A 14655-nucleotide genomic window follows, 5' to 3' on the forward strand; every position below is an offset into this window, starting at 1 on the left:
TTCCCAATGTGAAGGATAGCGATGCCATCAATTTTCTTCTATCGAGTAACGCTATCACACCTTTCGCATTAACATTACATTAGTACCTTCGATGTCCCTATCAGGAACGCGATTTCACTGAGAAATCAAGCGCTCCTAACAAATCATGCCTGTCAAACTTACCACGCTTTGAGGGTTTTCACAAAGTGTAACATTGATAGACTGCTTTTCTGATTACTGTTCCGATCTTGAAATCATCAATTTGAACTATTTCTAACACGAAACGGCTTTAAGTATGCCCTTGAAAGTCAGCTGAACGGTCACCCTGCATGTTTACATGTTTGTTGTGATTCGTGTGAAGAAGAAGGAAGGAAAGAAAGAAGCAGGACGGAACGACAAAAGATTAAGGACCTTCAGGCAGCAGGGTGATGCCAGTGAGCACGTTCATGTGTGAGTGTGCGTGTGTACTTGGAGTGCTATAGTTGTGGTAGAACGAGAACAAGAAGAAGTCAAAGAACCCGAAGCAGCCCTGGAGGTGGTAACAATACAAATGAGTAGCATCGCTCCTTCTCTTGGTTGAGTCAAAGGAACAAACCAGGATTGGGTAGCAAGCATCTTTCTGTTACCTTGTGTCTGCCTTGTCTCGCATCATCCTGATTGAGTTTCAATACTTGGACAAGATTCTCAATTCATCCCAAAGCTCGCTAATTTTCCATTTCCTTATTGGTCCCTGTCCAATCAGAGCTCTGGCAGCCGGAGAGTCAAAGGAGAGGGTTGGATCCGGATTCGCGGATTGACCCAGCTCTCTCCGTCCATTTGTGTTGTCGAGTTTCACTCGGGGTAATCAGACAAGGTTGACCAGTTGATCATGGCTGAGCGCTTGGGTCTCCCATCGACCCCAAGAGAACTCAAGATTGGCAAGAGCTTCTCGAGTTCAAATCAAAACAGCTTCCATACCATGAGGTACGATTTTAAGCCAGCCTCGGTGGATCGTTCACAAATGGGAGCACTCAAAGTTGGAGACAACAAGAATATCGAAGTCACGGTGCCAAACCTGGACGGCAATCAAACGACCAACTATAGGTAAATATGGCATTCCTTATTATGTTAGTAATGAAAAAATCTTTCACGGGCTGTTCGGCATCTACTTCAATTTTTTTGAACAGTGGTCATGTGAAGCCTTCCAACCGTAAGGACTGTATTCTCATCATTGACCAAGAAACGGGTGAAGTTACCTTGGAGCGTTTATCTGGACATATTATGGTCAAGAAGACCCGACCCGAACGACCCGACAAAGGTGACAAACCCGACGAGTTCCCGGTTGAAAAACTGGACAAGCCGGAGAAAGCGGCAAAGTCGTCCTATATTGGTAATGGTGCCTCCTCGAGACCGCTGACGCCTATTGAGCCATTTCAAAAAAGTAACAAGGCCTCATCACCCGGTATAATAATATAGTCTCCTAATCTGACTAATTCAGGTCGTTTTTACAAGATGATTTTCATTTCTTAGTGTCTGGTTTGTCATCGGCATCGTCATTACAAATGCCGAGTTCCACGTCCAAAGGCCTTGATGATCGAGGAAGAGGAGGGCCTATCGCCTCATCGACGTCTGGAGCCAAGGATGGTTTCGGCGAATTCAACATCGAAGACTTGTTTCAAGGCATCAATCGAAGTAACAGCTCAATGTCCAACGAGAAGCCCAAGCCCAAGGAAAATAATTTTCCCACAAGACGACCACCTCCCAAAGCCAGGAAACACCCTAATCAGCCACATTCCTCATCAGCGATACGTAGTGCCTCTCCTATGACGAAACCCGCCCCTCCGACCAATGTTGTTCCTCCAAGTGTATCAAGCGCGCCATCAGCTACTTCAATGCCGAATTTACTGCAAAGCGATCTCTGCGGAGACATGTCCTCTGATAGCAGCTCATCGGATGACTCTTCCTCTAGTGACAGGTCAGTTCGATATTGAAGTGGCTTGAGCAGGGAAATGTTTGAAAAAGACTTTAGCCCTCTCAGCCCCTTAGATCTGAAAATGTTACTTGCCCGCAGCAAAACAAACTATTTTTGCAGAGATAATTCATGAACATTTCAATGATATTTTCTATCAAAACTGTAACTGCGGCGTTAACTTCATTGTAAAGCTAAAATCATACAAATTACTATGGTCGAAAAAAATTAAATCTAACATTAGTACTCATTTGTGAGAAAAAGATGCGATGGTTTTTCGTACATAATTATCGAAAACGTCAAAAATATTATTTTACAGTGATTCTGGCGATTCTTCCGATGCTGATGCTCTCACCAAGGCGTTAGAAGCCAAAGACGTTCTCATGCCAGCCTCGAAACCCACGGTGAAGCCTCAAAATGCTACCCCAACACCTTCAAGGCAACCTCCTCCTTCTAGGCCTCAGCCTCCTCCAAGAGCTCAACCCCCTCCAAGAGCTCAACCCCCTCCTAGGGCCCAACCCCCTCCAAGAGTTTCTCCATCTTCTGGAGGAGGAAATATCTCGTCAGCGCCAGGCCAGAGCCGAAAAGGTTTGGCTAGTCCTTCCATGCCAATGGATTTGCTTCTTCCCTCGGCAGATAGTCAACCATCCGGAGAACCCTCAAGTGCCGGGAGTCGAGCGCCCCCTGAGCAGCCTTCTATGCCGCAATTCCTAAATGATGATTTACAACTATCCGAGTCCGACGATGAGTTCGAATAGGTTTGAACCATCCACTTTGTGATAAACTGGGGTTAGGGAACAACAGCCCTAAGTGCTGCTAATATTATATTCGTCACTTGTTTCACGAATCGCTCTGAGTTGTTGGTCTTGGATTTTATGGATGGGACCATCTTTTAAGAGGCTATTGAGCATCACAATTATGTTTACTCTTTAGTTGCTGATATACAAGAAAGTTATTGAAAAGATCCATTTATTTCTTCAGAATTTCTACGGGCCACATCATTCAAAATAAAATCGATGCATCGAAAATGAAGATGAGGTTACTGATATTTCTTCGTCAATGCAATCATTCAAATCATGATTCCTCATGGTAAGAAGTTCCAAGAGAGTTGGAAGTGAAAAATATGTGTCTGCTCGGTTGCGTGAGACATTGATAGTCCAATCTGAACAATCCCGCCAATGATGGTGGCATGAAATTTAACTCGGACCCTTCGATAAATTTATCTTTTTAAAAATGAATATTGAAGTGCATTGCAATGATCTGCATTCTTTCTTAGGGAACGTTACTTCCACCTGAAAGCTCAAGAAAAAGTACAACTTCGGGAGCATTTCACAGAGTCTAACAATTACATGTCGCTCTAGTATGAAAATATGCTTGTGAATCATAAATAGATCCACAGCTTAATGACATGTATTTATGGCATAATGTAGAAAGTCTAAATGAAATATGATTTAAGAATAAAAACAGTAACTTCCATTTTAGGAAACCTGCACCTTCTTTCACACTTTGTTATTGCAGGTTCTTGAGCGCTCTCATTCGATTTTAAGTACACTTATCTTAGATGTAAAAAACTGTTATTCGAGTACAGTACACGAGCTCCGTCAGTGTCTTGCTACTTAATTTTTTGCAGTCTTTTTTTTAAATTTACGTTGTTATTTTAGAATCACAATGTCATACAACATCCTAGAGTCCAACAGTATCATGTTTTATAGCACTTCACCAAAACATTCTCATTTAATAGATTGGCCTTTTATATATTAAAAATTAATATTTATATACTTATATTTATTTTTACGCCATGACATGACCAAGAGTCGCAATAAAGATTTATTTATATGTTAAAGAAGATCCACAAGCGAAGCCACATATTCATTAGCGTCTTTTAGAACGAGTCTTTGTTGAATATAAAAGCATCATGCAACATTCACCTTGCTCGCTACAGAAGTATTAAAGAGGCATCTGGTGAAGTCCACTCGCTAAAAGGCCGGCCTTTCTATACCCTGCAAGTTTCTCCTAGATGCATAAGCTTTAAATAGAGTACTGCTCCTCTTGTAGCCCCTCATGGTTCAGTTTCGTGGCCGACGAAATGTCTTTAAACCCAGTCCCCGATTCAGTAATTGATCCCCTTATGGCCCTTCGACAATGCAGAATATATTTATTTCTGTGTGACAACACTTAATACTGTGTGTAAAGCTAAAAAACGTCAGGATGTATCAGACAAGCTTTGCTGAGTAAATAATATTCAACAGCAAAGATTACTAGCGTTCATGAAGTTCTTTTATCAGAATGATAAAAGTGTCAGACTGGCTGAAGTGCACGATCCTCCTCGTGTGATGCAACTTATCATATAGGGAGCGTTCACTTCATACATACAGTCGTTCGTTCGTTCGACCGTACTAGCCCTCTACCTACCTACATAGAGTAGATCATACGTTCGTTCTCTGGCGTTGTTTTGTGGAGTTATCCACAATATTCAAGGCCGAGGGAACAGTTTGCAGCCACATGTATCGACATTGTAGATTTTCTGTCGCTAATATTCTTTCACACACATAATCTGGGCGGACTGTTATTACTATTGAATATAAACGCTAGATCCTTTAAAAGTTAGATACATATTCCAGTTCGCAGACTGGTAGGTAGAGAAACAGGATTTTGTGGCTTCCAACACGACGACGTTCCTCTCTACTAGAACTACAAGTCCAACATGAAGAGGAGGATCGAGATTCGAGAAGGAGGACAGAGAGACAGAGAGAAAGAAAGAGAATGAGGGGAAAAAGAAGCGGCTTGGCGAGTGAGCAGCAAATGCTGCATGCACTCCGAACGTTTTTGAAACTTCTGGAGCAAAGCAATGTTTTTAGTAGTTGAGTCCATGTTTTCGAGGTTTTGAAAACTTCAAGTTACAATCGTATACATACATATAGTGATTACAGGTCTCAACTACCGGCCTCGTGTGGAACACTTCTGGCCTTTTCTCCACTAAGTTCACTTGAACATAGAGGAAGAAAAAGATCCGTGGAAGAAGTGTTCGTCGAATCTAAAAGGGGAGAGGAGATCGAAGAGGAGGAAGGTTTTGTGTTTTGGGTCATAGTTGTGTGTGTGTGTGTGTGTGTGTATGTGTTTGAGAGGGAGATGAGAGAGAAGCCAGAATATACGTACGTGGTGCTAGTACGAGTCTTCGTGTCCGTTCTTCTTTTCATCGTCGTCATCGGTCGAGGTTTTGAGGCTCGGCGGGCTCACAACTTATCGAACAGCTTCTTCCCTATCCACTCTTTTGCTCTGTGTTCCCTTGTCCTCTTGCCTAGTTCAGGCTAGGGATAGAGCGGCTTTGAAAATAGACCTGGAACTCTTTATTTTTATGCTTCGTCTGAAACTGGATTTTTTGTGAAGTTGCTCGTCTGTCAGAATCAAGAATTCAGTAAGTGAGAAATATGATTATGGGATTGTATATATTGCTTGTAAAACCTTCATTTACGTTTTCTTAAAGCATGACTCATCATTATTAAAATAGCATTTTCAAGTGTCTCATTTTTCGCCCTCATTTCCCCTTATACTGACTCATGGATGTTCTTACCGAAACCAATTTGAGCTGGAGAATATAATGCTAACCTCCACAAATCATCTTGACCTCATCGATAAAAGTTCGTGCTTTTCTGTTTCCATAAATAAAATGTACATAAGCGGATCAAAAATATTTGATTCGCTGAGTGAATGCTGAATCACTGAACGCTGAATCTACTCCCAGATTCCCAACTCCTTGACGTCATTTCGTGCACCTCGAGTAGTTCCCTCTCTGCTCCAATACAACAAAACTACTACATTGGCGGTGAACGAGACGACCGCTAGCATACTAGCTAGCTAGCTAGCTTGCTATCTGGCTGACTTGCTTGCTTGGAGCCAGCTAGCCAGCTAACACCACTTCCACTTCTACCATACTATACTACTACTACTACTTCTATTACTACATAAGCTACTAGTTCTCTTCGAAAAAGAAGCAAGAGGAGGTAGGGTAGTTCCCAACTTCCTCGACACTTCGCTTCGGTCGAGTTGAGTTCGGTCACGTTGAACAACTACGAGGAGCAGGCAAATAATATTCTTTGGTGATCGTACACTGCCACACTCACCCTGGCTGTTACTACTAGCACCACCAACCACCACAGTCTACACACCGATATACTGAACGAGAACGACTGCTCGGCTTTTAGCCAACTGGCCTCGACACAAACACATTGAAGTTGGTCGACGATCCAACAAGCATGCACTTGGATGAGCATTGAGAAGCAAAATATGGCACACACAACCTCGAAAACGAATGGCCGGAAAATTTAAAGAGTAAAACGGAGAATAGTTAAAGAAAATACCATCCATTGATACATTCAACGGGTTGGTATCGTTAAGACGGTACCCTTAAAATTGAACATACTTTTAGCAATTCCATTGCAAACCAAGTTCTGGATTCTTATTTCATGAATCAAATTCGTCATCATAGCCACTAGCGATAATTTCCCATTCAAAACTTTTGCTCTGAACCCCAGCCTTCTTTACTGAGGAGAGGTCTTCGAAAAATTGCGCCAAAATATTTTGCCCCGCGGAGTTCAAAGTTCCGTATTTTCTGAAACCTCTTTTCAGGGTGATGTGCAGCTGTTAAAAGATCAGAGCGAAGTCTAACAACAAGATAGAGTAAAGAGCCACCCAGTCTCCCCATCTAGCTAGATGAAGACAACGACGGGGGCGAGGACGAGGACGTGGCCGAGAATTGGCCCAACGCATGCAGTCCTCGTACTGGTCCTGGCGGCTCCAGGAAGGAGGAGAGATTGGCTTCAGCTAGATGAGTGACGATGGGCCAGCCAGCTCGTGTGTTTAGCGGTAGAGGAGCTAGGTGCTCGCGAAGAACGAACGTCCACGACGAAATCATAGTGGTCGATTTCCTTCCCTTCATTCTCTTTTCACATGATGACGACGAGAAGGAGTCGGTCGATGTGAGCTTGACTGTTACCTCGAGAGCATTTGAGGGGCGTTGGGAAGTATCCCGCAGGGAAAATGGCGACTGACTCTAGTAAGAGAAGAACGAACGACCGAACTATGAACGAACGAAAAGGAACGAACAAGTAGAAGAAGAAGAAGGGTGAGTCGACGTCGTCGTTCTCCTCCTCCTCCTCCTCCTCCTTGTTCGTTCCGACTTTTTTTCCAAGTCAGAAAAGAGAAATAAGAATATAGGTAGTCGGGGAAAAGACGGGCAGGAAAAGGGAACCGAATTAAACAACATTGAGGACATTGTCGAACCCATCCTCACATTCCGCACCTCGTGCGCAACCTCGAAATCATGGGGGCCCCTTCTTGAGGCCTTCCCATCTTTCCTTCCCTATGATACAGCATGTTCAGTCATGGTAGGATGATGCATCCGACCGATAGTGGTTGTCGGATGGAGCAAGAAGAGAACTTGTTCTTGACTCACCACCGCCTGGAGTTCTTCGGAATCATTATATTAGGAAGGCGAAAAGAGAAGTAGGACTGCACCTCGGAGAAGGACGACAAAACGGAGGAGGAGGACGAGGAGGATAAGGGGGCTGGTACTAGGACTTTCAATGATATAGATATGCGCTCGAGGAGTCAGCTGAAATCCAACTTGGAAGATCTAGAAGAGGTCTACCATACCATGCCAAGGATATCACTCTGGGGTTGGAATTTAAACTTCGGTGCCATTTTTGCCAGTGTCATTTTTGAAAGTATCTGGCGGACCGTCCGTAGTGGGAACCAACCGTGGAGCATGTTTTTGCCCTCACTAGGACGCGTACATGGATTCAGGGACTCAAAGTGGGCGGGTGTTGGGGGCTTCGTTCAAGGAGACCTCGAAATTGGTATTGCAAGAAAGCACCAACTCCAGCTCTCCGAACCATTGCCATTACTGTTTTTAGTTATCGAAATACAGAGGGAGGCAATGGTTAGAATTCAATCCTGGTTCCAAGAGGGTTAGATTTCCCAGTAGCATCGATGATAAACGTCTTTCCCCATACTCTATTCTTATTGAACTGCCTTAATTAGCGTACTGTGCGTATCTCAAGTATGTGAGTGTATGTACACTTGGGTGCGTGCATGCGTGCGTGCATGAGTGACTGAATAGCATAACTGATCATGACCTCAGGAGCGCCAGTACAGAAAAAGAAGAAGGGAAGGAAACGGCAACAGGTCCGTCACCAATACTGATGTGGCTGAAGTTCTTGTTGTTGTTGTTCATGATGATGAAGAAGATCATTTCTATTCGGATTCCAATGCGCATGGGAGCCGAGCGCTCATAACTGGTAGCAACTTTGGAGACAACTTGTCCTCGTGAGCTACCAGCGATAATGAAGTCTGTTTTGCTTGTGTCGGTCCTTCGAGCTCGCCTTTCCCCTTTGATAACTTCGAGTCTAACAGTCTATTGGCCAAGTACAAGCTCAATGAAGGGGGCATAAATGCCTATGGCTTACCACTGCTATGCCAAAAAGGCACTAGTATCGAGTCTACAACATAACAATTTTCGATGATTGGGAATATTGCTAATAGCGCCACTCAGGCCGGGAGACACGACATCTGGTGTGCCCCATCATGATAGTGATGAGATGGTAGTAGTGGTCCTTCTCTCTCCTACCCAGTTGAAGAAGTCGATAGTAGTAGGATCGAGTAAGTTGCTGTTGTTGGTCATTCACGTTGACGTTCGCCCATGATCTGTCAAACATTCTTGAACTCATGACGGCAGAGACTGGCTGGCCTATAATGTCCAAGCGAACGAACAACTAACGAACGAACGGACGTACGAACGGGGATTTAAACCCACTCGAAGGAGAGAAAATTGGTTCCGTTCCATTCCCAGGTGGGTTTGCAGTCAAGTTTGAACCGGGAGAGAGAATTGAAGGAGAGGAAGCTAAATAAAAAGGACTCGTCATATTCGCAATCGTGCCACATGTGATTCTTTGCGTAACTCGTATGCAGGCAACAAGCCAATCTTGAGGCGAAGGTGAAACACTAGATCTGATGTACGAACATTTTTAAATGATACAAGACTTCAGTCAAAGATCGAGAACACATGATGAGAAATGCCATTCTAGAACTCCTTTAAAATTGTCGAAGAGAACCTTTAATAGTATTTGGAAGGAAGGCCTGGAAACATGGTTACAAGACGAACCTAGTGATTAACCGGATACTTTTTCGGCCTTAATTTCGGTTTCAGCTATGCCCACATAACAGACCAAGAACTAGCGTAGGAAAGAGTGAACTTTGGGAAAAAATTGAAGTGCAGCATAATATTATCCACTCCATAGCTGTTTCAATCAAAGTGAGAGTCCTCGAACTTGTGTGCCTTTCGCTGAAATTGAAATCAGAAATTATTCGCTTTCAGTGAAACTTAACAATAGCCGAAACTTATAACCTATACCACCTACTTAGCCTTCCTCTAAGAAATGTCTGAATTTAAGCTTAATCATTCCCCATGTGAAGTAAAGGAAATTCAAAGGAAATTGTAGTCCGGCGCCCCGATGTTGGGCTTTTGGTGGAAGGAGATAGTGTTCTAAAAATTCAAAAAACATTTTTTTTAATTGGAGGATTGTCATTGTACTAATGCCGTGACTTAATATCAGAAAACTGTTTTCAACAAGCCGACTAATCAAAATATAGAGTCTATGCTCGGTGCAGGTTAGCTATGATGTTTATCTAAATCCTTTCTCCTCCAAATGCCCAGAATCAGGGCGCAGCACTACCATCTTCCATAAATTTCCATTACTTCACATGGCTAAATAGTCCTATATAATATGAGGGTAAAATTTTGAATCCGACAGATATATTTTGTATTAAATCATTGTTAGTGGCACATGTTTTGCACATTCTTCAACAATTTCAAAATACCAAATATTCTTATGGATTGATGTTTAACGGGATGGATGAAATAACAAGGGAGAATTGAGATGAACGTAAGATAAATAATGTCAAATCATATTATTTTGTTAAAGAAAAAAGAGATAATTGGTAAATTTGTAGAACACATTAACCTTGTAAGCAAGCTCAGCTTGAAATAGATTGAACTAAAGACTTTTTACAATACAGTTTTTTTCTGCCCCATGATCAAATGTAAAAGTCAATGAATGGATGTAAATAATTATTTCCTCCATTTTACTAAGCATTGTAATGTTACTAGTCTTGCAACTTGGTTAGATTCAGTTGCACATTGCAGCCATTTAAAATGGAAAGTTATGGAGCTTGATGGCCAATTTCATGATCTAGCTAAGATGTTTAAGACAACAACTTGACCCATTGCATTTTGGCTTTGAATTTTACAATCATTTGAAAAACATCACTGAAATTAGAATTCAAGGATGGTCAATCTATTAGCTCGTTATGCTATTAAAACCTCGTTTTTACGCACTGTTAAATTTCCTTTGCGAATGGAAGGTGACTTATCAATAATGTGAGAACATATAAGATTATGAAATGATTTTTAATAATTGGGCCAGTAAGATGCCGACCGCACTCTACAATTGTCCTTCGTTACTGAGTAAAATTTTGGGGCATGGGGCTTTTACAAGTTACCAATCTTGGCTTAATTATGAAAGTTTATAATAGGGCTCCAGGAAAGGAAAAGTGATCTACTTCTTTCTAGGGCGAGAACTTTACGGTCGCAGGCAGGTACAGTGAAAAAAGGGCTCGATAAAGTAAAATATCGCGAAAGCCTTTTGTCTATGCAACTTCCTAAAATCACTTTGTTGGTAAAGTAATTACTTGGACAATGGCTTTGATGAATATATTGTCCAACTCCGGTAAAACTGCTCTAATACATCACTGTTGTTTCTAAAATATGCTGGATTTACCAAAAGGACAACAATTTGTTTTTGAATGGATCACATCAACACAATTCAAAATTGTCAGTTTCACAATGAAGCCGCTTCTAGAAAAAGGCTATGCTTTTTCACCCTCACGATGAATTTGCCATCAAAAGGCCTAGTCTTTATAACCGATTTTTGAAAACTTTATTCATGATCCATCCGAATTCCTAGTGTTTCTTGTAGTGTAAATCATAGCAATCTTTGTTCCATTTTGCTTCAATCATCTGTCTTAACCCATCAGCATTAAATGTTGCGCATATCAATCTGATCTGAAAAGCGAAAAAAAGGTTTTCAGTGGTTAGATATGTGAATTGTAAATGATGTTATAGCACATACTCTATTACATACCGTTCGGACGGTATTGTTGACATTAAACTTCTTGATTTGAGCGTTTTCTCTTGAATGACCACATTATTGCTCACTATTAAGGAACGAGAACCAAGATGGAATATGTTGCAAAAGTATTTAAGATTAGCAACTGAACAGAAAAATGTGCAAGTCATACCCTTTCAACTAAAATGTTTGGCACAATGTTATAGAATCTTTCCCCCAAGCGAAAAATTATATTCTTCCGATTGCGGTTTTGTATTGAAGTTCACTCAAACAATTGAAAAAAATCAACTCAAAATTAGAGAAGCGCAATAAAGTTGACACAAATGTCATTTCCAGCCAAGGCACTCTGATGACTAACAACGGTACGCGTATGTCTTACAATCGGATATTGAGTACGCCGTACATTTGGCGTAACAATTCCTCCGAATAATATGCAATGTCAAGAAACGTAAATCGCCTTTACGCTAGACGAATAATGGATTCCATTCAGTTAAAACAGGGTTGAAATTAAAACGTGCAACAATAGTACAGAAAAGTTGTCTGATGAACAAATGTGAACAGAATGATTCTCAATCTGAAATCAAAAGCTTTGACCAAAAGATAACTTGAGCAAAATGAAAACCCCGAACTGAAACCTAAACATATTAGATGTAAATTTCTTTAGAGTAGAGAAGGGCACTTGAGCTTTAAGAGTTTATGACGTTTGAGCTGTAAGAGTCTATGAGTAGAGATAGAATCCCATAACAATTGCATAGAGGTAAAAAGGATAACCCTGGTTGCACGGCTCAGCTTATACCGCAAAATTTCGTTCATAGGGATTTCTTGCCTCACTAGAGTTTTTAGCTTTTTCCACAAAAGAGGGTGCTGGCAGGAAAGCTTGGGACAGCTTTGAAACGATATAATTGATAGGCAATATTTTGTTAAACCGGTCTAGTTCTAGTGAGCTTTTTAAGGTTCTGGTTAATAATAAGCAGTAATGGATTTGCTTATAAGCGCACCTTAAAACCATGATAAAACCCTATTGTTTTGGCATCTTGTGTCAAAATAGAATAAAAGATTGTTTTAAACGGCTCTTCTGTATCGGCCTGATAAATTCTTATCAAAAAAAAATGAATGATCAAAAATCATAAAGCAGTAAGTTTAATTAATCAAATTTCCTTTATTCGGATTTTACTTGGTCTTTGCAGACAACCTTTCCAATTCTTGAACTAAAAGGTGATATAGGACAATAGTTACGTTTTGAAGGTACAGTCCTTATACTTCTGCGTACGATTTGCAATTATCCCTAAATACTAACCAATTCACATTATTTTTGTGGGTAACAAGTTATATCAACTCAAAAGAGTTTCAGTGCTCATACCAAGCAATTAATACCTTTTGACCGTGATCTATTCATTAGGGCATTATTACACATTCCATTATAGGTATAGTCATTCAACTTTTCGTAAACGAAGACAAATTTATATGTTACGCACATTCACTATTTAAAGGTCATTAATTGTTTATGCTGTGTGAAATTGTCTACAATAGGGGTTTTCTTTCGTTTATGTCATTTCATTTTATTAGTACTTAAAAATAACTGCAAGGTGCATAGAATACCGGGAAATTTGGATACCCCCTAGTGATTGTTGGTTAAGGACCTAGCTTTAGCAGATAGTCTTTCAAAATTACCCAATATCCTTTTGATTTACATTTGTGGTAAGCACTTTTTCAATCATCTTCCCTTGAGAGGTTAACTACTGCACCTGAGCAGTCGTGTACTTCGTCCATTCAAACACTATCCGGTTCCAAAATCAATTCACGTCTGGATAAACATATACTATTGTACCTGACAAAAGAAAAGCGAGGCACAATACACACGCACACACACATTTCTTTGGCACAATAATTTGTAATAAAAAAATTAATGTTAAATCAGGTTCATTAAGGCTACTAAAAACGAGTTTACAAACATTTTTGCATCAGCTTTTTTAGATATTAGAGCTGAAATCAGCTTGAAAAGATTTTAAAATTTGGAAATCAAAGCACCAATCACTTTTCTTGCTATTTTTCTGAAAGTTGTCGTATTATTCATTTTCAAGCAAGTAACGATGTTTTTATTAGTATTTTCATTTTATACCACAGGGAACTTCTGTATCTTCAGAGCTTTGTGTTCATAATACAAGGTAGGGTCCTCTATCAGCAGGCTAGCGGTCTTCATTTGCACCTGAACTTAACTTCTTGGCATTATTGTTTTATTCGGACTCACCGACCTTTCTCATGTAATTTTTTAGGCGCTTAAGAATTGAACGATAGGATTGTCCGATTTGCTGGCCGTGAAAGATTCACCTCTCCAAACCCTAACACCCACCAAGAAAGAAATAATATCTTACTTAGTCAAATGGACAAAAATCATGATTTGTTGTAACGGTGAAACCAAATGGCTAAACGTAGTCCCGACGAGGGACATTTTTACCTTCCTTAGAAATACAATCCACCACAGATCTGCTGGATGGTCATTCATTTCCTCGGTGAAGGTCTTGCCACCAACAGTTTTCCCTTTTTATCTTTACATTGGTGATGATGATTTTTCCCAACTTGGTACATTTTGTGAAATCTTAAAGAACAATCCAAAACAACAAAGCATAATCAATTTACTTTTACATATTTACATCGTTGAGTTTGAGCAATTTTCTCAACTCTCTATTGCACAAAAAATACAAGAACAGGACGAGACACCATACTTTTACTATGTAAAAGTGCTTAAATGACTTAGTATGTTACAGTACTTTATTATCTACTTTTAGTTTGGCATTGTCTTTGAAAAGTTACTAGGGATTCGAAATTGTGATGAAAATAGTAATTTGCAGTCAGTTTAACGCTCAACCAAACTCACAATATGGCATGCATTGAAAAAACATACTGACCGTTATGCACATTAGAATATCTGATGGAGCCAAAATTAAAATATCAAAACACTTAGGCATCGAGTGCCTTTTCAGAATTCATTGTCAACTCGATGAAATATTTTGTTTTCGTTAACAGGGTACATGAAAAGCGCTTTGAAAGGCAAATAAAATTGTTATGAAGAATATGAAGCCAAAATTTTAACTTGGTAAGGACATTTCGTTATGATTTGGCAGCATAAACATTTAGCAACGTCATACATACATTTGATTTGAGCAAATTCAACTTCTTTTTAAGACGAAAATGAAATGCTAAAATGCGAGTGAAGTGAAATCTTGACTGACAATGGTTTGAACATAAATTGATAACACTTACTAACCTTCACACTTATTATGTATTGGACTGTATATCTTTGTTTGTAAGATATGTAGCGAAGAACTGTAACATAGAAAGCTCCAAATTGGTTGCAACCAAACTAACATGCAAGAAAAGAGAAAGCATGTATTTTAGTCACAACTCCTCTGAAAGTGAAAGATAGTTTCTTCTTTGTCTTCTTCCATAAAATAGGATCATTTCATCTAAACGGTAACTAGCTGCCATTAGAAATACAGAAAAAATAACAACCTAAAAATGACCAACCACTTATCGCCAACCTGACTG

General features: G+C 40.2%; 1 protein-coding gene across 2 annotated transcripts; it reads left to right on the forward strand.

Annotated features, from left to right (window-relative positions):
* The first annotated feature begins 236 nt into the window (after window positions 1-236).
* On the forward strand, window positions 237-2959 carry LOC131890516 (ELL-associated factor 2-like). Of its 2 annotated transcripts, XM_059239871.1 has the most exons (5): window positions 237-1062; window positions 1146-1420; window positions 1489-1933; window positions 2247-2406; window positions 2443-2959. In XM_059239871.1, the coding sequence occupies exons 1-5, from the start codon at window positions 848-850 to the stop codon at window positions 2683-2685; spliced, it is 1338 nt and encodes a 445-aa protein (XP_059095854.1). In that variant the 5' UTR covers window positions 237-847; the 3' UTR covers window positions 2686-2959. The 2 variants fall into 2 exon arrangements, with proteins under 2 accessions (XP_059095854.1, XP_059095853.1); XM_059239870.1 differs by having other exon boundaries at window positions 241-1062; window positions 2247-2959.
* The last annotated feature ends 11696 nt before the right edge of the window (window positions 2960-14655 follow it).

Source organism: Tigriopus californicus, chromosome 11, assembly GCF_007210705.1.
Source record: "Tigriopus californicus strain San Diego chromosome 11, Tcal_SD_v2.1, whole genome shotgun sequence".
In the NCBI taxonomy this organism is placed as follows: Eukaryota; Metazoa; Arthropoda; class Copepoda; order Harpacticoida; family Harpacticidae; genus Tigriopus; species Tigriopus californicus.